Source organism: Eschrichtius robustus, chromosome 12, assembly GCF_028021215.1.
Source record: "Eschrichtius robustus isolate mEscRob2 chromosome 12, mEscRob2.pri, whole genome shotgun sequence".
NCBI classification, from domain to species: Eukaryota; Metazoa; Chordata; class Mammalia; order Artiodactyla; family Eschrichtiidae; genus Eschrichtius; species Eschrichtius robustus.
Genome location: NC_090835.1, coordinates 101551130 through 101578086, shown reverse-complemented (window position 1 = coordinate 101578086; position 26957 = coordinate 101551130). Strand labels below are relative to the sequence as shown.

Here is a 26957-nt window from a genome sequence, read left to right as displayed (position 1 = left end):
CAGATCAAGAACCCTAATGCATCACAGTAAATAAACTTACACATTACACACTTACACAATAAACTTACCCATTTGAGAAGTAAGTTTTTACAAGATGCCCAAAATATAAATTAGACTATCAAGATAATTAAGGATCACATGGAAATGTCTTTCTACACGGTGTGGAGAATTTTAAGTATTTTCTTTCAATGATCAGGATAATTATATTTTGCTTTAAATGGGCTAGATAATAAAATTTAAATGTATTGCTTTCCTATTATAATGGCAATTTCACATTCACTGTGTTACCTAGCTTTACCTTAATCCTGTCATTTACATATTTACATGTTAAAATCAAAAGTTAGTCTTACTCTTTATAAGTAACAGAGAGAGAATTTAAACTCAGAGTTAACTCCAAAGTTCATTTTATTCCATTATCTGACTCTTCAGTGAAAATAACTGACACAACACATATCTTCATTTAACTAGATCCTTTCCAAAATAGTAAAATAGATTTTTTTGACCCTTCTTGCCACCTAAGATGCATGTGTCTTTTTTTCCCCCCAACTATTTTTCATTCATTGCATAGTGGAAATACAGTCAGCCTTCTGTATCCGCAGGTTCTATACCTACAGATTCAACAAATCAGGGATTGAAAAAATTTTGAAAAAGAATTCCATAAAGTTCCTAAAAGCAAAACTTGAATTTGCTGTACACAGGTAACTATTTACATAGCATTTACATTGTATTAGGCATTGTAAATAATCTACAGATGATTCTAAGTACAGGTGACCCTTGAACAACATGGATTTGAATTGTTCAGATCCACTTACACACGGATATTTTTCAATAAATATACAGTCACCCTTCCTATGTCTGGGTTTCACATCCACAGGTTCAGCCAATCATGTATCACAAACTTAATACACAATCCGCAGTTCTACAGTTCACTGACTCTTAGGAGGTGGTACCTCAGGATTTGGAAGGCTGACTACAGGACTTGAGCATCTTATCTGCCGGGGACCCGGAAACAATCCTCCATGGATACTGAGTAACAACTGAAAAAGCAAAACTGCCACCTGGCGTCTCTGATGGTCCATATGGCTTGGTGCCATCTTGAAATACAACTACTATTCTTACTATGTTTGGAGATTCTAGGTCAGCCGTTTGAATGATTTGCTAGTTGTTTTGTTAAACAAGAACTAGGCTTTACCATTCTCTTAAGCTTGTTTAATGTAACATTCATCTTTTTCTTTTAATGGTGGTAAGATTTAATGTAGTTAGATTACTGTCGATTTGCCGCCATAAACATTTTCTGTATGAAGATTTTAAGTGCAGGATTATCAACAATGCAATTAACTTTGAATTAATTAGGAATCACGGCCCTGTTTCTGCTAGCTTCTGCTTCTTTTGCCCAGGAAATGTCTGTCTCCTCTTTACATCTCCTTCATTCTGTGTGAAAGAATCGTTATACAAACATCCAAGCCAGGATCTACAGGATGGTAAACAAATGCTTTACCAGAGAACAAAATGGCACACTGGAATATGGAAAGCTGTATGAAGGTCAATTATGTTTTATTTTGATTTTTAATTTTTTTTTTTTTTTTTTGCCATTTTGAGTGGCATTTCCCAGTGAAAAGCTTCACTATGGGTTGTGAATGAGTCAACTTACCAACCTCTATTAGTTTTTAGCACATTTCTCAGCTCTATAGAGCCAGCTTACACAAACAAGGAGAAAATAGTCTATGGTCATAGTTGTATATGCAAAATTTAGAAATAGAACGTTGATAGAATAGAATCTTGAACGTTGATAATTCTGTAATTCATTTGATAATATAATCAGTCAAGCAATATAACATTTATCCAAAAGTGAATTGTTTTATCCTTTTGGATATTTATGCAGTCCATACTGATCAAATTTGGTGAACATCTATTAAATATTCACTTTTTTGGTTCTCTGGAGAAAGTTAATGATTCCAGCTAAATGTTAGAATAATTTCTATTAAGATAAAAAATGTAAAAACAGTTCCAATTTCATAAATAAATCAGGCATTGGTAGACATGGATGAGAAAGAGCAACAGACTATTTTCTCTGTGTATTTACAGTATTAGAATCGTTCAATAAAATGTTAAATTTAAACCTTCCATGATCATATTTAGTTATGAAAGTTTGTTATTTTCAAATAGGTTAAAAATAACACAAATACATGCATGTATTTTCATATTTTTGCCATTTTGGGTATGTGTATATAAATATCAGATTGAATTGCATAAAATTGAAGATATTGGATCATATTGGATGAAAGAGAGAAAAGGAGAAAAGCAAACATGGAAAGAATTCTATTGATTAGTGAATCTAAAAGGAGAATACACAAGGTCATTGCACTACTTTTGCAATTTGTGTAGGTTTGTTTTTAATAAAAAGCTAAAATTTTATGATAGTCTACTGGAATACACATCATTACATGGTGCTGGTTGAAAATTTTAATTTCTTTTAACAATACAACTATTCAATATGTCTAAAAATTTTACATTTTTTAATTTCTTCAAAATGTAATTAAAAGAGAGACTACATTCCACCTGTTCGTAAAGCCTTAGGCATTATTGTTTATAGAAATAGGTCACATATTATGCCACAGGTTCTGGTGATGGACAATGAAACAAAGTAATTTACAAAGTCCTCTGCCCTGTGTCCTACATTTGAAGCAATTCACTGCTTGGTGAATGGCAGAAGCTATTATGTTTGGTTCACATCTGAATGTGGGTCATTTACAGAAACCTAGCACGTGACATTTCTTTTCAAGCTAAAAAGGACAAGTGTGAACATTTAGCTAATATAGTATTTTAAGGGTCATGAAAAGGATGGAAGCTATAACTTAAAATAGCTCTAAATTCAAAAAATATATAAAAATGAAGAAGAATCAAATAAGATTGCTTATTTCTAACTCCAAAAGTTACAAAAGATTTCAGCAGTATGGCTTTATACATATTGTAGTCAATGTGCTTATGATTTAAGTTTGAAAACTACTTACCTGCCGGTGTAAATACATTAGACTGTGGCAGGTACAGTTCTGAATAGACAGCGTGTAAACAGTCAAGTTTCCTATAGAGTGGCAAGCATATGCTTGCTAAAATTCATTCATTCTTTTTTTTAATATTTAAAATTTTTTTCTAAAATACAAATATTCTTTAGCAGAGTCATTGAACACTTTAGATGAGGTGTGACACTGAAGTGCTTATATGTATGGAGAAAGTTTTGGTTGGCTTTCTAGAAATACTTGAACAGTCACCATTCTGTTTAATAGTAATTAAAATCCAAATGGCTTTGGTATGAACTTGTACTAAATGGAGAAAAAGGGAAATACAAGGGAGCCATGAAGAAGAGAAAGAAAATAAAGAAGGGAAAGTAATTTTAGTAAAAAGAAGAAGAAACTCAGAAAATAAAAATGTTCACGCAATGGGAAATAGTGTAGAACCACCCCCATCCCTGCACCACCATTTCCAGAGACAGTCCCGTCACAGGTTTCTAGTTATGAAGTGTATATCCTTCAATGCATGTGTAGTCTCATGTTTGTAAGGGGACAATCATCCTCCTCATTCACTCCTCATTCACTCCTCATTCATGTATTTACTTGGTCAGCAAATATTCACATGTGCCTATCAAATGCCAAGTACTTGGTAAGTGCAACCAGTAGGGGAGGGGATAGGGGAAGATTCCTGGAAGGAGGTGGAAAGGAGCCCTCATGACAGAGTGATGGGGAGGTCACAGAGTGATGGGGAGGTCATAGAGTATTAAGGTTGTACAATGTGGGGAAGGAATGGCCCCAATCAAGAGACCTCATATTTGTAAGAGTAATAGAAGCCATTAAAGCAAGAAGAGATTTTTTTTTAATTAAAATGATTCTGGTTACAGTGAGAATAGATTAAAAGGGGCAAGAGGGAATATAAGAAGACTAGTTGAAGGCTGATGTTACAGTAAATTCATGGGAGAGATTAGGGCATATTGGACAGGGAAAGGACCCTATGGATAGAATGAGATGAACTAGTTGAAGAGCTAAGGAACCACCAGAACCTGGAGAAAGTTTGTATGGAGGGTGAGAGAGAGAAAGTATTTGAGGACACCTCCCAGGTTTGTTTGTTTGTTTGTTTGTTTCTTTTTTTCAGAACTGGATGGGTGATCTTGGCATTTACTGATATAGGAAACCCCTTCCTTCCTTCCTTCTTTCCTTCCTTCTTTTCTTCCTTCCTTCTTTCTTTCTTCAGAACTGGATAGGTGATCTCAGCATTTACTGAGAAAGGGAACCCTACGTGAAGAGGTGATCTGGAGAGAAGATAATGAGTTTCTTTTCAGAATGTCGATTTGGAAGTCCCATTGACCTATATATGTGGAGTTGTCAAAGTTAGTAGAAAGTTCTAAATTGCTTAATTAAATTCATATGTATCTTGAAAGAGCTAAATTTTAGAACTAAACTTAGCTGCCTAAATTACAAATCTGTTAGAAATACACAATTTAAATCAATTAACTTGTTCCAAAGGAGCAGATCAAGGTTTAAGTTTGATTTTACTACTCACATTTTAAAGATAAACGAAAGAGAGTCAGAGAGGTTAAACTATTGCCAAAGGACACACAGCTGGTAAGTAACAGAGCCAAGATCCAAGCCAGATATTGAACTACCACATCACAGCCATTCATTAGGCAAAAATTCACCACAGATGTGAATTTTAAGTAATCTTATTGTTAAAAAAAATTAAGAAATATGACGTAGAAGTAATATTGCAGTTTTGGGAGTTGCAAAGACTGCCTAAAGATAGGAGTTGCAACCTGAGGCAAATTACTTAAAGTCACGAAGGCCTGATTTCTTCATATGAAAGGAGATGACAGTAACTGGTCCTGAATCACAGAATGAGTCTGAGGTTTAAGCGAGGTAATCTATATACTGTACTCAAACCAGGGCTGGCATATACAGTAAGTGCTCAGGACACGACAAAAATTACTATTCAGTAACTAAAAGGAAAACATTAAAACTTTTCTTTGTAATCTCCATTTTGCTGATTTGTATGGCATGTGATGGAAGTTTTTTGAACCTATACTTGGAGATCCTGAAATTATTATGAGAGCCAATAATATATTTGTTAGGGTTAGGATTCTATTCTCTCTCATGACCACAAGGATCAGCTCTACGAGTTCATACTGTCTTATATTGCATTGAGGGAATTAGGTTATGTAGATGGATCAGGTTTACTAGGGAAACCCAAACTATAAAGAGTAAGTGAACCAGAAGAACTTATGGCAGTGTTTTCTCAAATCAAACTAATCTGTGAGGTCTTAGCCACTGAGAAAGCACAGGGCTGATAATAGGTCCTGGTCTCATGATCAACATCGATAGCACAGGTATTGCTCAAGCACTTAACCCAGACCTAAGGCTGAGACACCTTCTATCATTTGTGCTGCTGCAGGATGATAGCTCCATCACAAGCGTGTCCAAGATCACCAGAAACCCGTCTGCTGTTCTGAGCATCTAAGCATGCCACATATTAACCTACTTACCAGATCATTAAAGAGAAAAGACTACTCAGATAGGGAGGTGGTGTATAGGGATTGGGACAGTGGAATTGAGTATTGGCGAGAGGGGAGCTAGAGATCATTCTGCACCTATGATGTGGTCAGCACTTCCCAAGGTCCTTTGGATTTCTTACATACAGTGCCCAAGTGTTTTGCATTTCCCCTGCTATGTGCATAATTTTGACCCTTTAAAATTTCTCCTTCCACACTGCGCTGTATTTTTTAAAAATTGGCTGTTGCCAAAAAATTCAAACTAAAACCCTATCCTGATCACGTGGATAAATCAAGTTAACACACATGAGAGCCATGTGTGTACCTTTTCACATGTCTTCATTATACTCTGGATGAGTTCAAAATAAAAAACACTTGGGAGCTAGTGTCATTTGAACATACAGCCTGTGAGCCCCATTTTGTCTGAAACAGAAGGTGTATCTTCATCACGTAGATATTGTATTCATTTATTTGTTCATGTTTTTAATCGAACACATATCAGTTGTGTGTACATTGTATTCCAGCCACTTTTCTGGGTCCAGAGAGGAGACTGGTGAATTCTAGAGTTAACAATCTTGCCTTCAGTCCTCAGTCCAGAGTTTCAAGTTATTTTGCCTCTATAGTTCTTTTTCATTTTTAGTTGACTACTGATGTTACATTTAAAATATATGGTTCAGAGTTTAACATACCATTTTATGTACATGTAATCCTCATTGGCTTGTGGCAGCAAACCAAAATTGTTGTTCTTTTTGTTTGATTATTTGTTTGTTCAAGTGTTTTAGTGATAAGTATAGTGAAAATGCTTCAGGAAGATTTTTAGAGATTATACATAATGCTAAGGCAGAGAAGTGGAGAATAACATTGGCTTGTACGCATTTTGCTATCAGGTGCAAGTACTTACATGGAAGTGAAAAAGGTAACTTCATGTCCCCATGGCCTAAAAGAAGCCCAAACCATGAATTTGGACTGTGCCAACAAGATAATCCACACATTGTCACCTCATTCAGGTACTGTCTTAACACCTACTTGCTATTGGTCAGAACTCACATACCCACTTTCCCACAAGCTCTGGATTTAAATAAATAAATAAATAAACAAAAGGAGATCCAGTAGATTAGTTTAGTTTCTTTTATCCTAGAGGTACAGAAGCAGGTTAATTTACCAAAACCCAGTTCACCAAATGACTGATTAACAATTTAGACTTAATTGACCAGCTTTTATTTTATTCTTTTAAGAGAATATCATGTCAAGGAATGTTCTGTTTATCTCTGACCCAGCTTCTTGCAGCTATAGATGGGGAGAGTTGGAGTAGAAATAGACCCTTCTATTTGCAGAAGAAAAGATGGAAGGGGAGTCAGGATATAGCATGAAGTCAACCGCCCACATCAGAGAGCTTGGTTATGAGGAACAGAGGGAGGGTACTGATGGGCTTTTGGCAAATGGGCGATCAGTGAATTGATCTGGACCCAAAGCAATGAGCCATTTTGGTTACAATCTTTCAGTTTACTGGAGCTGACACAATGTAGCATCCGAATCTTTTAAAGAGCTCTATTCCTATACAAGCATATCAAAATGTACATAGTCCATTTCTGCCTATCAGGGCATAGAGTGCCCATAACTCAGTGACAATTTAAGAGGGATGAAAATTATTTAGCAATATTTAGAACTTTTTCCTTTACATGGTAAATAATATTTTGCCTTTAGTAAGGAAAATTGTAAAGAAGATTGATTCAGAAGTGGAAAATCTTTGATTATCTTATACATATTCCCTAGACAATGAATACGCTCATAATATTCTCATCAAAATCTGTCTTTAAATTATTTTAATCTAAATTAACTTTCCTAAGTAATAAATGACAGTAGCTAAAACTTATAAGGCTATTCAGAACTATTAAGACAATGATCAAGAAGACATCAGCACCCCCAATACTAATTAACTCGAGTACCAGTCTTTCAGATTTGTGTACCGCTTCCGGGAATATAAAAGCTTAAACAAATCTAACTGTCATTTAAATTGTGGTTTCTCATTCTCTGCATATTACAAAAAATATGTGTGCAGCCTATAGATCTTTTGGACTATTCAGATAAAGAATTTAGAGTTAAAGGATCCATATAAAATCAATAGAAGCTTTACTTGGAAGAGTTATGAAGAACGTTGCAAAGCTAAATATGCAGTAAAGAGTCTGAGAGGTATAGGTGGTCATTAGAGTTTCTCCCTTACGCCAATGCCTGTAGATGACCATCTATAAAAGTTTGGTAAAAAGGAAAATTTTTAAAAAGAAACTCTAGAAAAGAAGAGCTCTATCACATCCAAAACATAAGCTGATGAATTAAAATTATTTAAAAGAAAAACCAGTAAGATAAAATGGCAAAACAGTTAATATCTAAAGGTAATACAAACTTAAAGAACAGACCCGAAAAATAAAAAATAAAAGGATGTCTCATTTAGATCTTGACACTATCTACATCAAATGAATTCTACATAGCTTATGATAAGGAATTTATTGAAAAAATGTCCAACTTAATAAAAATAGAAGCAAATAATGGTAAAATTTCTGAATGAGGAAAGATTTTTTTTGGTTAAGAGATATTTAAAGTCATAAAAATGATCAAAAGACTTTACTGTATATGAATTATAGATATCTATTTTTTTTCAAAATAAAAAAATTAATTTAAAAGATAATTTTCAAATGGAGAAAATATCCACAAGCATTAATACTGTTATTATATATTATATATTAAACTCATATAACTCAGTAAGAAAAACATTTAAATACTCTATAGAAAGAAAGGCAAAAGGACACTTAAAAGGCAATTCACACAAGAGGAAAATATAAATGGGTGATAAGCATACTGACACTATTTAGTGACAGAAGATGCATGCACATTTAGAAAAGGATGAGATTTCATTTCTTTCATGAGATTATAAAAGGTTAACGCATGATGTGAACACGACTTGCTAAGTTTCCTCATGCACGGCTGTGGAGGCATAACTCTATAGAACTTCTCTAGAAAATAATTTCACAATAGTTATCAAATGTCTTGGAAACATCAAACTCTCTGAACCAGAATTTCTGGGTCTCTAGGACCCTATTCAAAGAATGAATGAAAATGGGGACAAGACCCTGAGGCTTAAGATGTTCATCAGAATTATTTATAAGATGCACAAAAATGAAAATAATCTATTGTCCAGGAATAAAGTAATATTTATATATTTTATACTGCTTATATGGTATAAAATATTGTATAGGCATTGTATGTTCATGAAATAACATGAAAATATCATATAACATTAAGTTTGAAATCAACATGTATCAGAGAAAGAAAATATCATATGATATCACTTATGTGTGGAATCTAAAAATGATACAAATGAACTTATTTACAAAACAGAAATAGACTCACAGACATAGAAAACAAACTTATGATTACCAAAGAGGATAGCGGGAGGTGGGAGGGATAAATTAGGAATTTGGGATAACATATACACACTACTATACATAAAATAGATGAACAACAAGGACCTACCGTATAGCACAAGGAACTCGACTCAATATTTTTTAATAACCTATAATGGAAAATAATCTGAAAAAAAGAATATGTATAACTGAATCACTTGCTATACACTTGAAACTAACACATTATAAATTAACTATACTTCAATTTAAAAAAACAAAACCAAACATAAAAATCAACATATAAAGTTATACTTACAGTACAATTTCAACTTTGTAAAAATAAATATACACAGGAAAATACTGAAATAAATTTATCAAAAGATTAACAATACTTTGTTTCGACGGTGAGATTATTGATGCTTTTATTTTTTGATTCTTTTCAGTAGTTTCAATTTTTTTACTAAATAACATATCCTTACTATAATAAGGAAAACCATTAAAAAGATCAATGCTTTTTTTACAGCTACAAAATCCAGTCAAAGTAATTACACCCAGATCAAGAACCTCCTTGCACAGAGGCAAGGAACCAGCATCCTGGTCAATTCTTCTCCTAGAGCTATGGAAAGTGAGAATTTTTCTAGTAGAAACACTTCAGCAAGAAATTATTCAGGCTCTTGGAGAAATGAGATCCAATCAGCCAAACTCAACAGGGTCCAATCTGGAGCTTACACAGCCAGTCCCCATAATGTGGAGCTTCTGGTGCCCAGAGCTAGACAAAATGCTCTATTAATGCTCTTCCTGCACCACAGCCTTGATCTTCTTTTATGCCAGCAGTGTTATCACGTTTTGACAACACTGATTCAAAAGCCTGGAAGAGTTAGGAGTGTTGCTTTAACATCTGGATTAAGAATGCTAACCTAAATCAGTCAACATGCACAGATCCATATTGGGATTTTTCACTGAGATGAGTTCTTATGATTTCTGTGTCTCTTTGCCTACTTTTATGTCAGAGCAAAATGCCATTTCATTGACCAGATGCCTCTGATGGTGACAGTGCTTGCTTCATAGAAGAGTTGGGCTGCCCAGCTCTCCACCATCTCAGAATAAGATAGTTTAGAAATATCAGTAAAGAGAGAATTATTCAGCGGACATGTTGGAGTGACTTTACTTATTTGTATGGAAAATACAGGTATTTTCCCTGTTGGATACAACTGTAAATTTATCATCATCCAAAGGACTCTTAAGAGCATCTGCTTCTAAAATACAAACAAAACCTGCTTACGGTTACTGAGCATGCCTAGTTCTGACAAGACAGGTTAAGCACAAAGACAGTGAGGGGCTGGGGGGAAACAGTGAGCAAAACTTGTTTATTCCTCCTGAATTTTACTTTAGTTTCATTCTCTATGATGTCTGGACACTTCCTCTTCCCTTAATCATTTCTTCATCCATTACAGATCTTCCCACTCCTCCTATCAACCCTTCCCCATGGGGTAATCTTTCGGTTTTATTTTAAAGCAAACAACTATTTGTTTAGGTAGCAAAAGATTAAATCCCAGTTATTTGGTGCATAAATTCTGTGCTTGCATTTTTTAATACTTTACAAGTACTCTTGATAATAAAAATGTAGACTTTGGAGCAAGCAAAGCATCGTTGTAAACACTTATCTTATTTTAAGTGAGAAGAGATATAGTGATATGGGAATGAAGGAGACCTACCATGACCCGATCATTTATTTAATCCTACAAAAGTCTAAACAACATGATACACTATTTTATTTCTTTAACCCCTCTAGGAAACTCTAGTCATATTAAGTAGTAGAGTTACACTTCATGTAGAGCCTCTTGTAAGATCCACACATACGTGTTACACAAGAAAATGCCTAAAATCCAGCAAGTGAACATCATTGCCTAAGGCTACACGACAAGTTAGTGATCAAATGAAAACTGAATGATCAGGGAAGACTTTCTTCCCTTCCCCAGGAACATAAGTGCTCAGGAAAGATGACATGCAGTGCTTCTGACATGTCCAAATATAAACCAAGACTGTGCCTAAACAACATGGATCCCCTGACAATTAGGCAAATTTACTACCCCTATGTTAGTGACCAAAGGGCCCCATCAGAGAATGATCAGTCTACTGAAGGAAAAGTTGAGTGAATTCACCTCCCATTTCATAGAAAATAATAATGGCTATCAAATGTGCTTGCATTTGCAATTGTCCTTATCTCTTTACCTATCACATCAAGAGATAAGACTTTTTTCCCTAAATCCAAGGTTTGTCATCACATGTACTCAACCTCGGGTCTTCAGAGACCTTGCTCAGTCAATCCTCCTCCCTTGCTTAGGCATCTTCCATATGTCTCTTTCTTTTAGAATTTTCATCTATGCATGTTAATATATTCAAACCACACCCATATTAAAAGCCACTCTTTTTAAAAAAATTTTTTCCAACCACTCTCCATTTGCATCATGGTTTTGTGAAAAGAATTGGCAGTAAGTCTTGACTCCGTGTCCTTCACTTAGCCCACTGCAATCTAGCCTCTACCTTACAAAGCAATGAAACTCAAGGCTTCCTCCACCCAAATCTGTAGTCTATATTGTTTTCTCTGAGCTCTATACTCATCTATATTAACTTCTTATGATATATTTTCCCTTGTCAATATCAAAGATATCTCAAGGTGAATCTGAGGGAAAATTTAACCCATTATCTCCTCTAAACGTTTACTCTCTGTGTCCTGTCTCTAGGAATGCTACAGTCATCCACCCATCTGCCCAACTCCAAAACTTAAGGTTCTACTAAATGTTATCCTTTCCTTCACCTTCCAATGAGCCCGGTAGTTATATTGGGTCACTTAACCATTTCTTAGATATGGCTCAACTGTCCATTTCCTGTGTCATTCATTCTCTTTAGTTAAGGCTTTTGACACTCTTTGCCTAAACTATTAAGATGGCTTTCTAACTAGACGTTCCTGCTTTCAACCTGGTCACTATTAAATCTCATCTTCTTTTCTATGAGCAGAGTGATCTTCCTAAAATTAAAGACATTTAAAATCTTTCAATATTAGCACTTTATCATTAGAACAAATTCAAGCTCCAGAACACAATATTCAAGACTTTTCTCACTTGGTCCTTGACTACATTTCTAATTTCAACTCAGCCAACTGCCCTCACCCTATATCCTATACTCCAGCCATATTAAAATACTTTTGATTTGACAAATATATTTTCTCATAACAATATGTTCTTATACCTCTTTCCTTCACCTGTAAACATGCTTGTTTTTCTTCTAGCTAAATTATATTAAACCTTCAAAACTTATTCAAGTGTTATATTTCAACCGAAGCACTTGGCTACTGTCCCTATGCACCTCCAGACCTGGGTTGGTTCCTTTCCTCTATGCTCCCAGAGACTCCTATGTTGACCTCTTCCTAGCACTTCTTAAAAAATTATGTAAAATACTTAGCATGATATCTACCCTCTTAACGATTTTTTAAGTGCACAGTATAGTATTGTCAATTATAGGCACAGTATTGTATAGCAGATCTCTAAAACTTAGTCATATTGCATAACTGAAACTTTATGTCTGTTGAATAGCAACTGCCTATTTCTTCCTTTCCTCAGCCCTTGACAACAATTATTCTACTCTCTGCTTCTGTGACTTTGCTTTTTTAGATATCTCATTTAAGTGGAATCATGCAGTATTTGTCCTTTGATGACTGGCTTATTTCACTTAGCATAATGTCCTCAAGATTCATCCATGTTGTTACATAATTCAGGATTCCCTTCTTTTTTAAGGCTGAACAATATTCCATTGTAAGTATATACCACATTTTTTCCCCTTTCATCTGCTAATGGACATTTAAGTTGTCTCTACAGCTTGGCTATTGTGAATAGTGCTGCAATAAAAATGGGAGTGCTGATATTTCTTTGAGATCCTGATTTCAGTTTTTTGAATAAATCTCCAGAAGTGGAATTGCTGGATTATATTACAAAGCTACAGTAATGAAAACTGTATGGTACTGGCATAAATACATACAACAGAGCAATAGAACAGACTAGAGAGTCCAGAAATAAATGCATGCTCATCAACTGATCTTTAACAAGGTACCAAGAGTACACAATGGGAAAAGGACGGTTTCTTCAACAAATGGTGTTAGGAAAACTGGATATCCACATGCAAAAAAATAACCCTTATATAAAACCATCCACAAAAATCAACTCAAAATAGAGTAAAGACAAGTATAAGACCTGAAACTGCAAAATTTCTTTTAAAAAAATATAGGAGGAAAGCTTCATGACATTGGTTTTGGCAATAATTTCATGGATATAAAAATGACTTTTAAAAAGCACAGGCAACAAAAATAAAATAGGACAAGTGGGACTGTATCCAAATAAAAAGCTTCTGCACAGCAAAGGAAACCATCAACAGAGTGAAAAGTCTTCCTAGCACTTTTTATACTGCCTTATATTTGTTACTTTTCTTGTTTTTCTTCACCCACATATTTTGCTTGTTAAATTAATGACCTGTCAAGCCATACTCAATGATATTCAGGATCAAAGTTGAAGGAGGATTCTCCTAGTGATGATTTTGGCAGGGGTGGGGAGAGAGGGGAGAAAGTGGGTTAGAAGAATGAGGAAAAGAGAAGTTTAGACAAGCTTTCCAGGAAATCTCCCAGAATGTCGTTGTGTATCATCGTGTATTACTCCTTGTTTCCTGTAGGTCCTTAGTTTGAAGAGACAAGTATAATGATTTAGAGCAAAATTAGTTCTCCCTATAATGGAGAAAAAATTTCTCCAAAAGAAATAATTTCCCGGCTGGTCTTCATAACAGTAAACACACAAGAAAGAGATTTCTGCCTTTGATGTGGAGACGTGGTTCTAACTTCTTCAACTATCTTCTCACAGCCCAGTCATAGAACAACAAGACTGGAGGCTGAACCCTCTGAGGAATGGAAGCACTGAAACACCTTACCTGAGACAATACAAATATAAAATCAAAGATGAAATGATGAACAGGAGCACGTAAAGTAGCACCGTGAGCACCACACCAAGGATTCCTGATTGCATGGTTTTTTCAAACATCCAGTACAGCTTTGCTGCATCAGCTACAGGAGTCTCCCCATCATGTGAAAGCCGCTGACAAAAGAAGATACAAATTAAATAAATAAATAAATAAAATAAGGGTGAAAACACTGATCATCAAGTTAGATTAATTTAAATACACAAAGACCATCTGAGAGTATAATTTGTTTTTAAATTACATTTTCAAGGTGCTGAAGATATCAGATCTTCAGCTGCAGGAAGAAAAAGAAAAAGAGTGGATGTGCAGGGTTGGTTTCCCAGGATTTTCTCATTTTCCCTATAGGCGTTTAAATGTGTGCACTCTACATGCAATCTATAAAGTAAAAGCCATGTTTTATTTATGTACTATTAACTTCTGAATTTAATGAGCACAAGATATGAAGAAATTAAATATGATGGTAGAAAGATTCTTTTCTCTCTGAAGCAGATTTGAAAGGAATTTAATTTGTTCTATGCATGAAATAGATGGCTTATTTTAGAAACTTATAAAAGTTATCAGGCTACTTAATGTGATCTTGAAAACCAAAGTTTACATTAGGTCAATTTAATAATAAGTCTTTATTTTAGACAAGGAAAACCATATTATATGTTGGGTTAGAAATAAATACAAGGCAATGAGGTCTTTAAAAGCAAATATAAAATGCTATGTACCTAAGACATTGTCACATGACATCTTTGACCTTTGAGTTTATAAAATATGAATGTTCTTTAATTATGACTCTCATGATCTCAAGTGTAAGTCATATGCCATATAAATGTAAATAAGGTATTTTTGTCCCCAATGTAAGAGAGAAAGAATTTCTCTACTTTTTAAACTGACAATTATATAAATATAGCTTAGTAGGGCACGTTTAAAACTAATCCACAGTACACAGGTACAGATAAAAACAGAACCCTAGAGAGGTTAATGTGTATTTTCCCTACACCAAAATATCTGTTAGTGATTGGGCAGTGATAGAATTCAGATGTTCTGACTCTCGACTGCTTCTTCCATCACCACTTCAGAACTTTCATTTTTATGCTCTGTACTTGTTAATCGGTTTACCGTGCAAAATGTGAGCTTGTTGCTAGGATTTTAAGCAGCAGATCTGTAAGGGTTACCATGCATTTCTCCTATTCCATATCTTACCTTCTGCTGCTTTTTGAAAAATAAAGACATAGACATGGGATTCGCTGATGAAACAGACAAAAAAAATGATATATGTTTGATACTGATAACATAATCTAATCAATAGCTGCTAATCATTCATCTGACCCACACGTATGGTATTGAATGTCTACTAAGCATCATTAAGCTCTGAAGATAAAAGAGTGAATAAGAGTATACAAAAGCCCTACCTTCTCGGAACTTACATAGAAGTGGGGATAGGGGTGGAAAGCAAATGATAGTAAACATGTAAGTAAGATGAAGTAACATACATGGTATATTAGAGAATGATATTTTGAGGAAAACCGTACAGCAGGAAAAACGTATAGGAGCAATGAGCTGTGTTATTAAACATTTTGATCAGAAAAGGTATCACCGAAAAGGTGTTATTTGAGCAAAGACCTGAAGGATATAAGGGAATGAGTCATACACCTCCCAAATGGTATTGATCACACACTGAATATTTTGATTCCCCAACTAGATTGTAAGTTCCTGCTTGGACCACTGGGGCAGTGGTGGTTACATCGTGTATCATTCACAGAGCATAAGTATCATCACTTCATTATAATCCTCCTGCTGGTTTGTTTTATATGTATGATGCCTTAGATTTTCCAGTTTCTTCCCAGATGGTCTCTCATTTGACTCTCTCAGCAAACTGTGAAATGAGTAAGGTAGGTGTTACTATCTATGGGTATTCTTCCTGTTTTGTAATTCATTGAGGAAATTGAAGACTGGAGAGGTTGACTGATCCAATGCCATATCGCTGACAAATGGCTGAGTTGGGGCCAGAATAGTTCTCTCTATTACTCCACAGTCACTACTAATGGATGTACAAGACATTTGCTGAGTGAAAATGCTTGCATTCTACCTTTGTTTGATCTTTGTTCTTTATCTCTCTGTCTCTATTGAGGGAAGGAATGATGCCATATCTAGTCTATATCTTTTAAAATCCTGTGCAGAGAGTAAGTACACACTGATCAATTAAAATATTCAACAGCAAATCTTTTCCCTACTTTTTATCTAGACAAAGGCTCAGTGAGAGAATGAATTTATGAACCCAGTGGAATTACTGAGCATAGTATCATGGATGGGGGCCACGGGCATGCATTGCCAACCTCTGAACCAGCAAACTGAGAGACAGGCAAACTCTTATCAGCAACATCAAGAGCCAATCAATGCTTCAGCCTCAAATCATTCCACCTGCCATATATCCTTTAGAGTTCCATGAAAAAAATGGATCCAAGACAAAAATTTTTAGTGAAATTAGGTAGCATCTCTCCTGACCGGCCAACTGCGATCAAACACAGATGATTCTGAGCTTTACCTGCTAGAAGGAAGTGATGAAAGGATTGGAGGTATGAACTCGGGCAACCTGAATTTCATTAGTGACGTTGAAACTACGATAACCATGACGCCACGTGGAGCTGTAGCTCTCCAACTTTAATAAGCAGGAAAATCACCTGGAAGTCTTGTTAAAACCCGAAGCCCCTTCAGAGGCTGGCCCCACTCCCAGAGTTTTTGCCTCAAGAGTGAGTGAGGTACAGGGCCTGAGATTCTGCATTTCTGTTAAGTTCCCAGGTGAAACCAACTGCTGTTGGTCCAGGGACCTAATTTTGAGAACCACTGCTTTAGAGCAGTTCTTCTCAAACTCCAGGGTGCTGTTTATCACCGTAGAGCACGTTAAAACACATCTTTTTACTCAATTGGTGACAGTATCCAGGTATGGACTCCAATGCTGCTGATCTGTGCATCACACGCAGCTTTCGAGTTTTCTTAAAGACAGCAAAAGTGGATGTCATCGGCAATGAAACATGATGGGTTCTAACTAGAGATCAATAATGGTGCAGATTGGGAACGAGCCGTCAAGCTTTTCTTTCCAAGTGGAGAAAGATATGGGTGTTACACTCATCTATTAGAATCCAAGTCAGCTTCCATCAGGTTACAGACTTCTGAACTGGTTCGGAGATGGCCCTACTGGAGGCTACTTTCCTGTAGATGACATCAGAGGCCCCAGAGTAAATTAAGACAGCTCATTTTGTCAGCTGCCTTTGATACAGTGGACTATTCAGCTAGTAATCTCTCTAGGGGACCTGTCTAGAAGAAGGAAAGCCATTCCAGGAGAGCCGCAGACTTTCCTTATGAGGAGATCTCAGAAGACCATAAAGGACAGCAGCTCATCCTCCCCAGATGGCTTCCCATGTGGTGTTGCAATAGGACCAGACTGGCCCCGGGAGGAACTGTGAGAGGCCATGAGCTATGGTCCTACTGGAATGCGGACAGCATCCCTCTCTACATCTCCTGCTCAACAGACCTTGACGGCACAGTCTTGTCCTTACGAACCTGGAGTCTAATCAAAGGGTTATAGGAACTTAGGATGGGGCAGAAAACACGACCACTTCTGACGGACAAGGCTCCCTCTTCTGACCTGTCATCAAGGTGGTCCATGGTACTGAGGCTTCAAGGGTGGTCACAGGCTAGAACTTGAAAACAAGCCTTCCAAGCACTGACAAACTTTCCTTGGCAGGGAGACTAGAAACTAGGTACATTGGTAGGCTCGACTTTCACTGCTTTTAGTTTGTTTTGATAATATTAAAATGACCTACATGGCTGCAGAGTCAACTGTCACATTTGTCTGCAGGTTCTAAGCAGAGGTCATTCCACTCCAAAATAAAAAGTCAGAATTCTCACACAAGGCCTAAAAAGTCATTAGTGGACTCAGCACATCAAGGACCCCAGTCTTGTTGAGAGCAGCCCAGGAGCCTTGAGCAAGTGAAAGCCAGCCTAGCAAACAGCCAAGGGAAGGGAGACACCTTCTCAGTAGAGGGTCTATCACCTTGTCACCGTGTGATCTGGTCCGTGGAACCAGCATCCTTGGCAACATCTAGGAGTCTGTTAAAATGCAGAATTTCAGGCCCCACCTGCTGAATCAGAATTTGTATTTTGATATGATCCCCAAGTGACTTGCAAGCACATTAAAGTTGGAGACACACTCTTGTAGCGTAGCACGGCCTGAGAGATAGGAATAAAAGAGTAGCAGGCTTTGCTGATCCTAACTGCCTACCACAGCACCGCATTTTCACGGGTGCGGAGTGGACAGCAATTTGGTCTTCAGTTCTAAGAGCACGTGATTAATGGTAGAACCCATTTCAAATACTGTTAATAAGCAGAGTCCATCAAAAATCCCATCCCTATGATCTGCTAGGCACAGTGAATATAGGCTAAACACATATATAGCAGTTGGAAACCTTTCTTCTTAAAAGGAGAACTACACCAGTTAAGGAATACTATTACATAAATTCAGATAATTTGACAAATGAATATTTGACTTAGAATCATTATTAGCATTTTTATACATAATCATATGTTAGTGCATCATTCTTAATTTTGAAATCCTAAAACTATATATTTTAGAGTGAACATGCACCCTTTTGTCATTTCATAAACATCACAAATGTCAAAGTAAATGCCTAAGGAGTAATTTTTAAAATTATTTATTACTTAGAAATGTTTAAGACACTCTTATTCTTCTTCTTGAGTATATCTATTATGAAAGCGTATTACATCAAAAGGAAATAAATAACCTAACCAATTAAAGGAACTATTGCACGATTACTTTTTTATAAAGTTTGGCTGTGAAAATCCTTAATATTAAAAAAAAAGTTACCAAAAATGTTACAAAAGAAAGCTTCTTTGTAATAATTTTGAAAAGTGTATCAATGAGTTTGGATTTGATCTCCAACATTATTTTCTACCTATTTTGGAAGTGTTTCTTTAACATAGCTAAAATTACACTTAAAATGATTATATTAGACATCCACAATTTTTTATTATGAGAAAAAATGAATAACTTCAATTTAAGATGAATATTGAATTGTACATGACTATTGAAACTTCCCGTGTCAACTGATTTGTGCACTAACGTTACATTCTATGTCAAGGACTCATATCCCGATTATTTTACTTGACTTACCCCCAGGACAGTATCCACAATAAACACTGCCAGTGGGTCCAGAACTGTCCATAGTCCCATGGTGATGATTAACTTTGACAGGACATCAGGGCAGAAGGCAAACAGTACCTGACAGCCCCATCTGATCAGAACCAAGGGAAGTACCATTGCGTTCAGCATTAAAGGCCCCATCACAACCACAAGCAACTCTTCTCCGATGCGAAGTAAAGAGGTTGGGTAGCAGAGCTCAACCGTGAGGGGGGAAAAATGGAATCTATGGGAAAACAAAGCAATCACACGTGTGCAAAGGAGAAAAATTCTATAATTGTATAGCATTGTATATGCTGCATATACAAAACACTTTATAGAACGAAATGCTTTCTTTTTTTTGTAGAGAAAATTTGACGCTTAATAGTACCCCAAAAGTAAGTGTTGGAAGTCTTCATCTTTTCCTTAGAAACTCCTCAACAGCTCACTTTTGAGGAAAAGGCAAATTCTACCTTGTTCATTGTTCTTGTAAATTTCACATGCCATCATAGAAAGGATATCATTTTGATCCACTGAGCAGAGCATTCTTTAGACTAAGAACTGCCCGGCAGGTCACACATACTCATTAATAGGCTATTTGAAATGCAAAGTATATCAGTGGACTTAGTAATGACTTAATCTCTAACAGATATCAGAAATATAAATAAATCTCATAATTCTCCAGAATTTTGACATCACTGATTAATTTTGTTTGTGATTCCTCTAGCTAGACCCCCTAAATACAACAACAACACTGCTGACAGCAAAAACATCTAAAGGGACAGCTTGACCTAAGGCTTGAATCCAAGGTGAGCCCAGTAATTCAAGCAGCCTTCACCCAGGCTGTGGCACTCTCTTTCCATGCAAAGTGAGCCTTCGTTGACTCTAATTTTCCCCTCCCCTGTGTTTCAGCCTTGTAAAGCTATTTTGTAGTTAATCCTGCTTGTGCATCTCAGCTCTCTACTAAAAAGAGTTCTTATCAGCTCTCTACTAAAAAGAGTTCTTCATTTATTCCATTCCTTGACCTTTGCTCTGAAGGCAGTCTTTATGCTTTGTTCTTAGGCTGTTGTGAATATCAAATAAAATAAGGTGTATACATTTCTTAGCAGAGGACCTAACAGAGTAAAAGCAGAAAAAATGCTCACTGTTGCTGTAGCTATTGTCATGTCTCCTAACTACAATGTGACATGGAGCTAATGTATGATTCGAGCCTGCGGAACTAGGCAATAGTCAACAAAACATCCTAACGTGTTAGGTCCTCTGTTGCTTAAGAAATTGAATAAGCTGAGCTACCAGGATATTTTTTTGCAGTCTCATTTCATTAACAACCAATAAAGATAGAGCTTCCTTTTCTATTGAAGAAGTAAGAGAGCAAATAGCAAAAAGCAACTAGCCCAAGCATATAATATTTATCCTTTCTGCTTTAGAAACTCTCACACAAAAGAAAGAAAAAAAGAAAGAGGAAAAAAAAAGAAGGGAAGAAAGGAATATAACAGCTATATAAAATTCTGCCATGAAGATACAGTTATTTAGTAGATTTAAAGTTGCATATTCTATAATATATTCAGATATTTGTGATTTAATTACAAAAGATGATCGAAAACTGTATGTGTGTATGTATAACACACACATATTTCTTCTCAAAGTGTCTTAAAATAGTTTGCAACCTTCTTAATTGAAAATATACACACATCTCTATTTTTATCCATACCATCTACATTTGAGAAAATGAATTTGACTTGTATTGATATCTATCTGTTGGTCTATCTATAGTGTCTCTGGAATCATGTTTATGGAGAGATAACCTTTAAAGTGTCATCTTTTTCCAGAGGATAATGGCCCAGAAAGCTGTCTGGGCTTGAGTTCAGTAATTGTTTGAATTCAATCATTTTGCAGAAGAAGCAATCTTTGCTTCTCTGAGTATAGGTAATAAATCATACTTATATTACTTCTAAAATACCTTCAGCCTAAGTCACTCTGATAAAATCAAAATAGGATAAAATATTGTTGCTAAATTCCTTTTTGGATTCTGCTCAGATATTAGAACATATTTGAATCTGCTAAATTTTAAATAAATATTGATGTACCTGTTAAGTATTTGTATATACAGGCCCCAAATGAGAAGATAACTGTAATAGACATTCCTGCTCTTAGATAAAGACATTTTTGTCTTCTCAAATCATACCTGCATTTTAGGTCTTATAGTAAATGGATGGGAGAGGAGTTTTTTACTTTCATTTGGCCTCTCAAGATGAAAATGCATTCCTTTGACTGTCAGGGGAAAGCACTCACTTTGTAACAGGAATTGAAATGGCCTGGAGGAAAAGCCACTGGCTGAGGTAATGCAGGTAGAGCCGCAGGAACCAGAGAGAAGCCGTCAGCAAGATAATGTACCAGAAGCCCTGGCTTTGCCATTGAGCGAACTGAAGTTCTGAAAACACTGACGCCAGCACAAAATAGAGATGCTTGAAGAATTCTCCAGATCCAGTACTATCAGCTACTGAAGAACAGCTACAAACAAAGAAATAATAGATAAATTCTGAGCTTAAATACAACCAAAAGTAAGATATTTTGAGAATAATAATAAAGACATAGTGAAAGTAAAATTGAATGAAATTACTTCTGAGCTACCTGGGACTCAAACTAGCTATGTTCCTTTTTGCTATAATGGATTACTAAAGGGGAACATAAAAATACATGGATATGGGGACTTCCCTGGTGGTCCAGTGGTTGACTCCGTGCTTCCACCGCAGGGGGCACGGGTTGGATCCCTGGCTGGGGAAGTTCCATGTGCCATGTGGTGTGGCCAAGAAGAAAAAAATAAAAAAATAAAATACATGGATATGGAAATGCAAATCAAAACCACTAGGAGATATCTCCTCATACCTATTAAAATGGTTGCTATCAAAAAGAAAAACAAAAAAAAAGCCAGAAAATAACATGTGTTGATGAGAATGTGGAAAAATTGGAACTCTTATGCACTGTTGGTGGGAATGTAAAATGATATAATTGTTATGGAAAACAGTATGGCAGGCCCTCAAAAAATTAGAAAATACAACTACCGTATGATCCAGCAATACTCCTTCTGGGTATTTATCCAAAAGAATTCAAAGCAGGATCCCAAACAGATATTCGTACGCCTATGTTCATAGCAGCATTATTCCTAATAACCAAAAGGTGGAAAAAGCCTAACTGTCCATCGAGTGGAATATTATTAGGCTTAAAAGGAAGGAGAAAAAAAAAAAAAGGAAGGAAATTCTGCCACACGCTACAACATGGATGAACCTTGAGGACATTATTGCTAAATGAAGTCAGCCAGTCATAAAAAGACAAATATTGTGTGATTCCACTTATAGGAGGTGCCCAGAGGAGTCAAATTCAGAGACACGGAAAGTAGAATGGTGGTTGCCAGGATCTGGGAGAAGGGGAAATGGGGACTTATTTAATGGTACAGAGTTTCAGTTTTACAAGATGAAAAAGTTGTGGAAATGGGTTGCACCACAATGTGAATACGCTTAACACAACTGAACTGTACACTTAAAATGGTTAAGATGATAAATTTTTTAAAAAATAAAATAAAGTAAAAAAACATGGTAAATTTTATGTTATGTGTGTGTTACATTTTTTAAAGAAATATGGAAATAAATTATTATAAACAATAAACTTTTTTAAATCTTTAAAATCTATACCATAGTCCTGCTTACCTCACCTACTCACAATGATCCCTCTTTATTAAGATTAAATTATTGGCATATAATTTGTTCAAAGTTAACTATTTCAGGTTGAAAATTGAAATGAGTGATTAACATACCACTAAAAACATATGAATGAGAATTCAAAACTTAAGAACTCTTGTATTCTTTAACACAATACTGACATTTTCTGTTGAAACTAAACATGAAAGAGCTACATACAATTATTCTGATTTAGCTCTGGTTTCCTCTCTCTGTTTTGTGTTGATGGCAAGAGATGTTTTCAAAGTTTCTAAAATTGTTTGCAAAAAAAAAACAAGGAGGGGTTGGGGCCTGAAGCAGAAAGAATCATCAGTGTTCATGGGTACTGTGTTTCTTTTGGGGGTGATATTGTAAAGTTGACTCTGGTGATGGTTGCACTAGTGTGAATATCCTAAAAACTTTAAATTGTACACTTTAAATAGGTGAATGGTATGGTAAATGAATTATGTATCTCAATAAAGCTGTTCAAAGAAAAAAGCTAAAATAAAATAAAATAACAGTTTGTAAGAGAAGAGATGAAGAGGCTATCTGAAAACATCTGGGGACAGAACTCATTCCCCACCCATTCCCATGACTACGTGCAGTGAGTATTCAGTAGAGTTACCATAGCTTAGTGACTGAAGTACAAGCTCTAGAATCTGACTGTCTGGGTATGAAATTCCTTTCTACGCCTTTGTTTCCTCATATGGAAAAGGGAGATGAGAATAGTACCAATATTCCAGGGTCAGTATGACAACTCAGTTAACAGATATAAAACACTATGAACAGAGCTATTCCTGGGCTACTATCACAAAATAATAAACACTCAATAATCTGCTTCTCCCTCATTTTGTCTTCCCATATTTAGCAGAGCTACTTTGAAATAAGCTGGCTTTCCATCAAGCCCAAGAAATGTATGAGATCTGTCTAAATGATTATATGGTTCTTTTTTTTAAAGAGATTTAAACATGGACATGCATATATTTGTTATTTAATTAAAACTGTAAATATCATTGGTATATACTATCATGGGTTTAATAAAATGTCAGTTTTATTAAACCAGTAATTGATCTTTATAAGAACTAGGCTCCAAGTTCCCAGATTAACTTGTCTAATTCTATTCTAGAAAAATTCAGCAAATTCCTCAACCAAAAATAGTCTTGATTATAAACACGTTACCAAAGGAGAAGCTGGTACCATAGTAAGTAGTTCAGTGGCTTAGTGACTAACCACAGCAGTTCAAGGCATTGTAGGAACATTAACAGGAATGGAATTCATAGACAGATTCCAAAGATTTTATATACAAAAACTCATCTCTCTCTGAAGACTATCAAACATACTGACATTGTATCACCAAAAGAAGCTAAATAATAGAAACAAGAGTCTTTGGGAGGGAAAAAGAAGAAAAACAAAAAACTAACAACACTAAGTAAAAGAAAACCCATTATTCCCTTTAAAATACCAACCCATGACTTTAGCCTTTTGGTCTGCACAGGGCTAATAAGGCACTGAACTTGACATTGACAATTTATTTTAGTTGTTCTTGTGTGTATTTTTCCATAAAGGTGTAGAGCATCATCTAACTGAAAACCATGTGCCGGCTTTCTACTAAGCATACTTTTCAGTTACTCAAATGAGGAATAGTTAAACAGGAAACAGACCCCCAAGAGGCTTTGGTTTACCAACGGTAAAATTGTCAGGAGACTGACTCTCTTAAAGAAGGATTCCAGAATACTTTACTACGTTTACCATCATGTGAAATGAAACCCAGGACTTTCTACACTGCTAAAGGAAAATATTCTGTGCATGATCTCCCCTTCAGTTAATTATTCTGTCACTGTTTTGCCTCTTCAAAGAGAAGACAAAATCAAACACAGATTTGGCATTGTGTTGTTAGCAAAAAACTGGAAAATCTCAAATGATGCAAAACAGAAAAGACAGTAGCTTCTTTGACCTTTGGAATTTTCCACTGTTCTTTTCATCTATTGACTAAGCAGCTTAAATATTTATGCACAGAACCCACTATCAAGTCACACTTTTACCATTAGTTTCACTGATAAAATGTTTCCCATCCACATTCAGATCCACGTTATTTGTTTATGGGATGTTTGATTTAGGGTAAATAGCACCAGAATTTCACTGTGTACCATTTATATCTAATTCAAAATATTCAATTTTCTTGCACCTCGTCAACACAATTCAGTATTTGTTTTTATTTGTTCATTTAACAATAGTAACTATAGCATCTGGATTTAAAGAATTAGGAAAACCTTGGCATCAATCAGAGTTTAAAAAACTGTATACTGCAAAGTTAGAAACTAATAAAAGAATCAGTTGATGAAAGATGATGCCAAGTAAAAGGATGTATCAAAAAGCTCATTAGTCGAACACAGCTAGTCAAGCATAGCCTTATAAACAACTCCCGAATGATGAGAAAATCTGAGTCCTTCTCTCTTAATCATTTTGAACTTGCACCTGAAATCTAAATGTGCACCGATATAAAACTGTATCACAATGCTCTCTCCATATATTGTTCTTAAAATAGATTTCATTCAAAGGACAATTCTGCATCCATGTTTCCAAATTGTCTTGAAAGAAAGCGTCTTTTTCATTCTTGTATACATGCAAGACACACTATGAAATTCAGTGCCATAGTACAATATCTTCATCCACATTTCAACTGTTCTTTCCTTCCTCTGTAATCTTTCTTGGTTATGTACAAAGAGTATGATCATCAAAAGGATAATAAATGGGCTCTGCCACTGGGGTGTGTAATACGTATAGTGGGAATTGATTTGTTGGTTATGAAGGCAGCCATAGAGCACACAGATCATTGCAAAATCACATTGAGGCCAGCAGCTACTCCTCCGTTCGTGCAGGCGGCTCCTGTATCGCTCACGGGGTGAGCTGCCAGAGGGTGAGAAGAATGGTGAGGTCATCCAGTATTCAGCTATTAAATGAAACCTATTTCTCTGAACTTCAGCCACATTTCATATGACACACATATATCCCCCTTCTATGCCCAGTCCTTATAGAGACCTGAAATCAAACAAGATTTCTATGATCCATCAGTGTAATAAAAAAAAAAAAAAAGACCAAGATTGCTTTGAAAAAAAAGCATGGAATGCATTCTTAAACTCTCTTCTTCAGTGAATGAGTCCTTAGGAATTTGTATATGACCAAATCTTAAGATCTGTCAAGTGAAGAGGAATTAGACAAATGAGAGTGAGGGTGTAGGTAGAAAAGCTGGGAGGGCATTCCATCACACAGGTCATTCTCAGAATAAAGTTCCATTTCTAAAACTGAAAGTAAGTTGAGCTGGGTGAAGAAAGTCTTTGTATCACTAAGTAGTAGTGATAGAGGGTGAAGCTGAAGAGGTAGAAGAGGCCTTCTTTTTTTTTTTTTTTTTTTTTTTAAATTTTTTATTTATTTATTTTTGGCTGTGTTGGGTCTTCGTTGCTGTGCGCGGGCTTTCTCTAGTTGTGGCGAGTGGGGGCCACTCTTCCTCGCGGTGCGCGGGCCTCTCACTGTCGCGGCCTCTCTTGTTGCTGAGCACAAGCTCCAGACACGCAGGCTCAGTAGTTGTGGCTCTCGGGCTTAGTTGCTCCGCGGCATGTGGGATCTTCCCAGACCAGGGCCCGAACCCGTGTCCCCTGCATTGGCAGGCGTATTCTTAACCACTGTGCCACCAGGGAAGCCCGAAGAGGCCTTCTTATGATGGGACCTGGTCAGCTCGTGCCATATAAAGGAGTTTGGGCTCTATTGTGCCACCATTAATAGCCCACGAAGTATTTTAGGGTAAGGGAGACAGGGAAGGCTACCATGTTTGTAGTTTGGAAACATTGCTCCAGTTGCCAGATGAAAATGTGTGGAGAGGGTCCAGACTCAGGGGCAGAAAGGATTACGAGTTAGATGATGATCTACTCCGTGCTGCTCAATGGAGAGCAGAACAGTTGCATTCAGAAATATGGGCGTGGATATTCTTGGTTGTCACGGTGACATGAAGGGTGGCAAAAGGCAACACGTTTCTGGATAACATGTTTGAGAGCCTCAAACAAGGAAGAACTCTTGCACCCTGTATTAGTTCCCTAGGGCTACCGGCACCACAA

General features: G+C 36.1%; 1 protein-coding gene across 1 annotated transcript in view; it reads right to left on the bottom strand.

Annotated features, from left to right (window-relative positions):
- The window catches only part of LOC137774129 (uncharacterized), a gene marked incomplete at its 5' end in the record, with an annotated part of 281651 nt that overhangs the window by 70064 nt on the left and 184630 nt on the right, over positions 1-26957 (bottom strand). Inside the window, 3 exon segments of the mRNA XM_068559236.1 lie at positions 13903-14066; positions 19130-19382; positions 21428-21646. Coding sequence (XP_068415337.1) covers positions 13903-14066; positions 19130-19382; positions 21428-21646 — 636 coding nt within the window.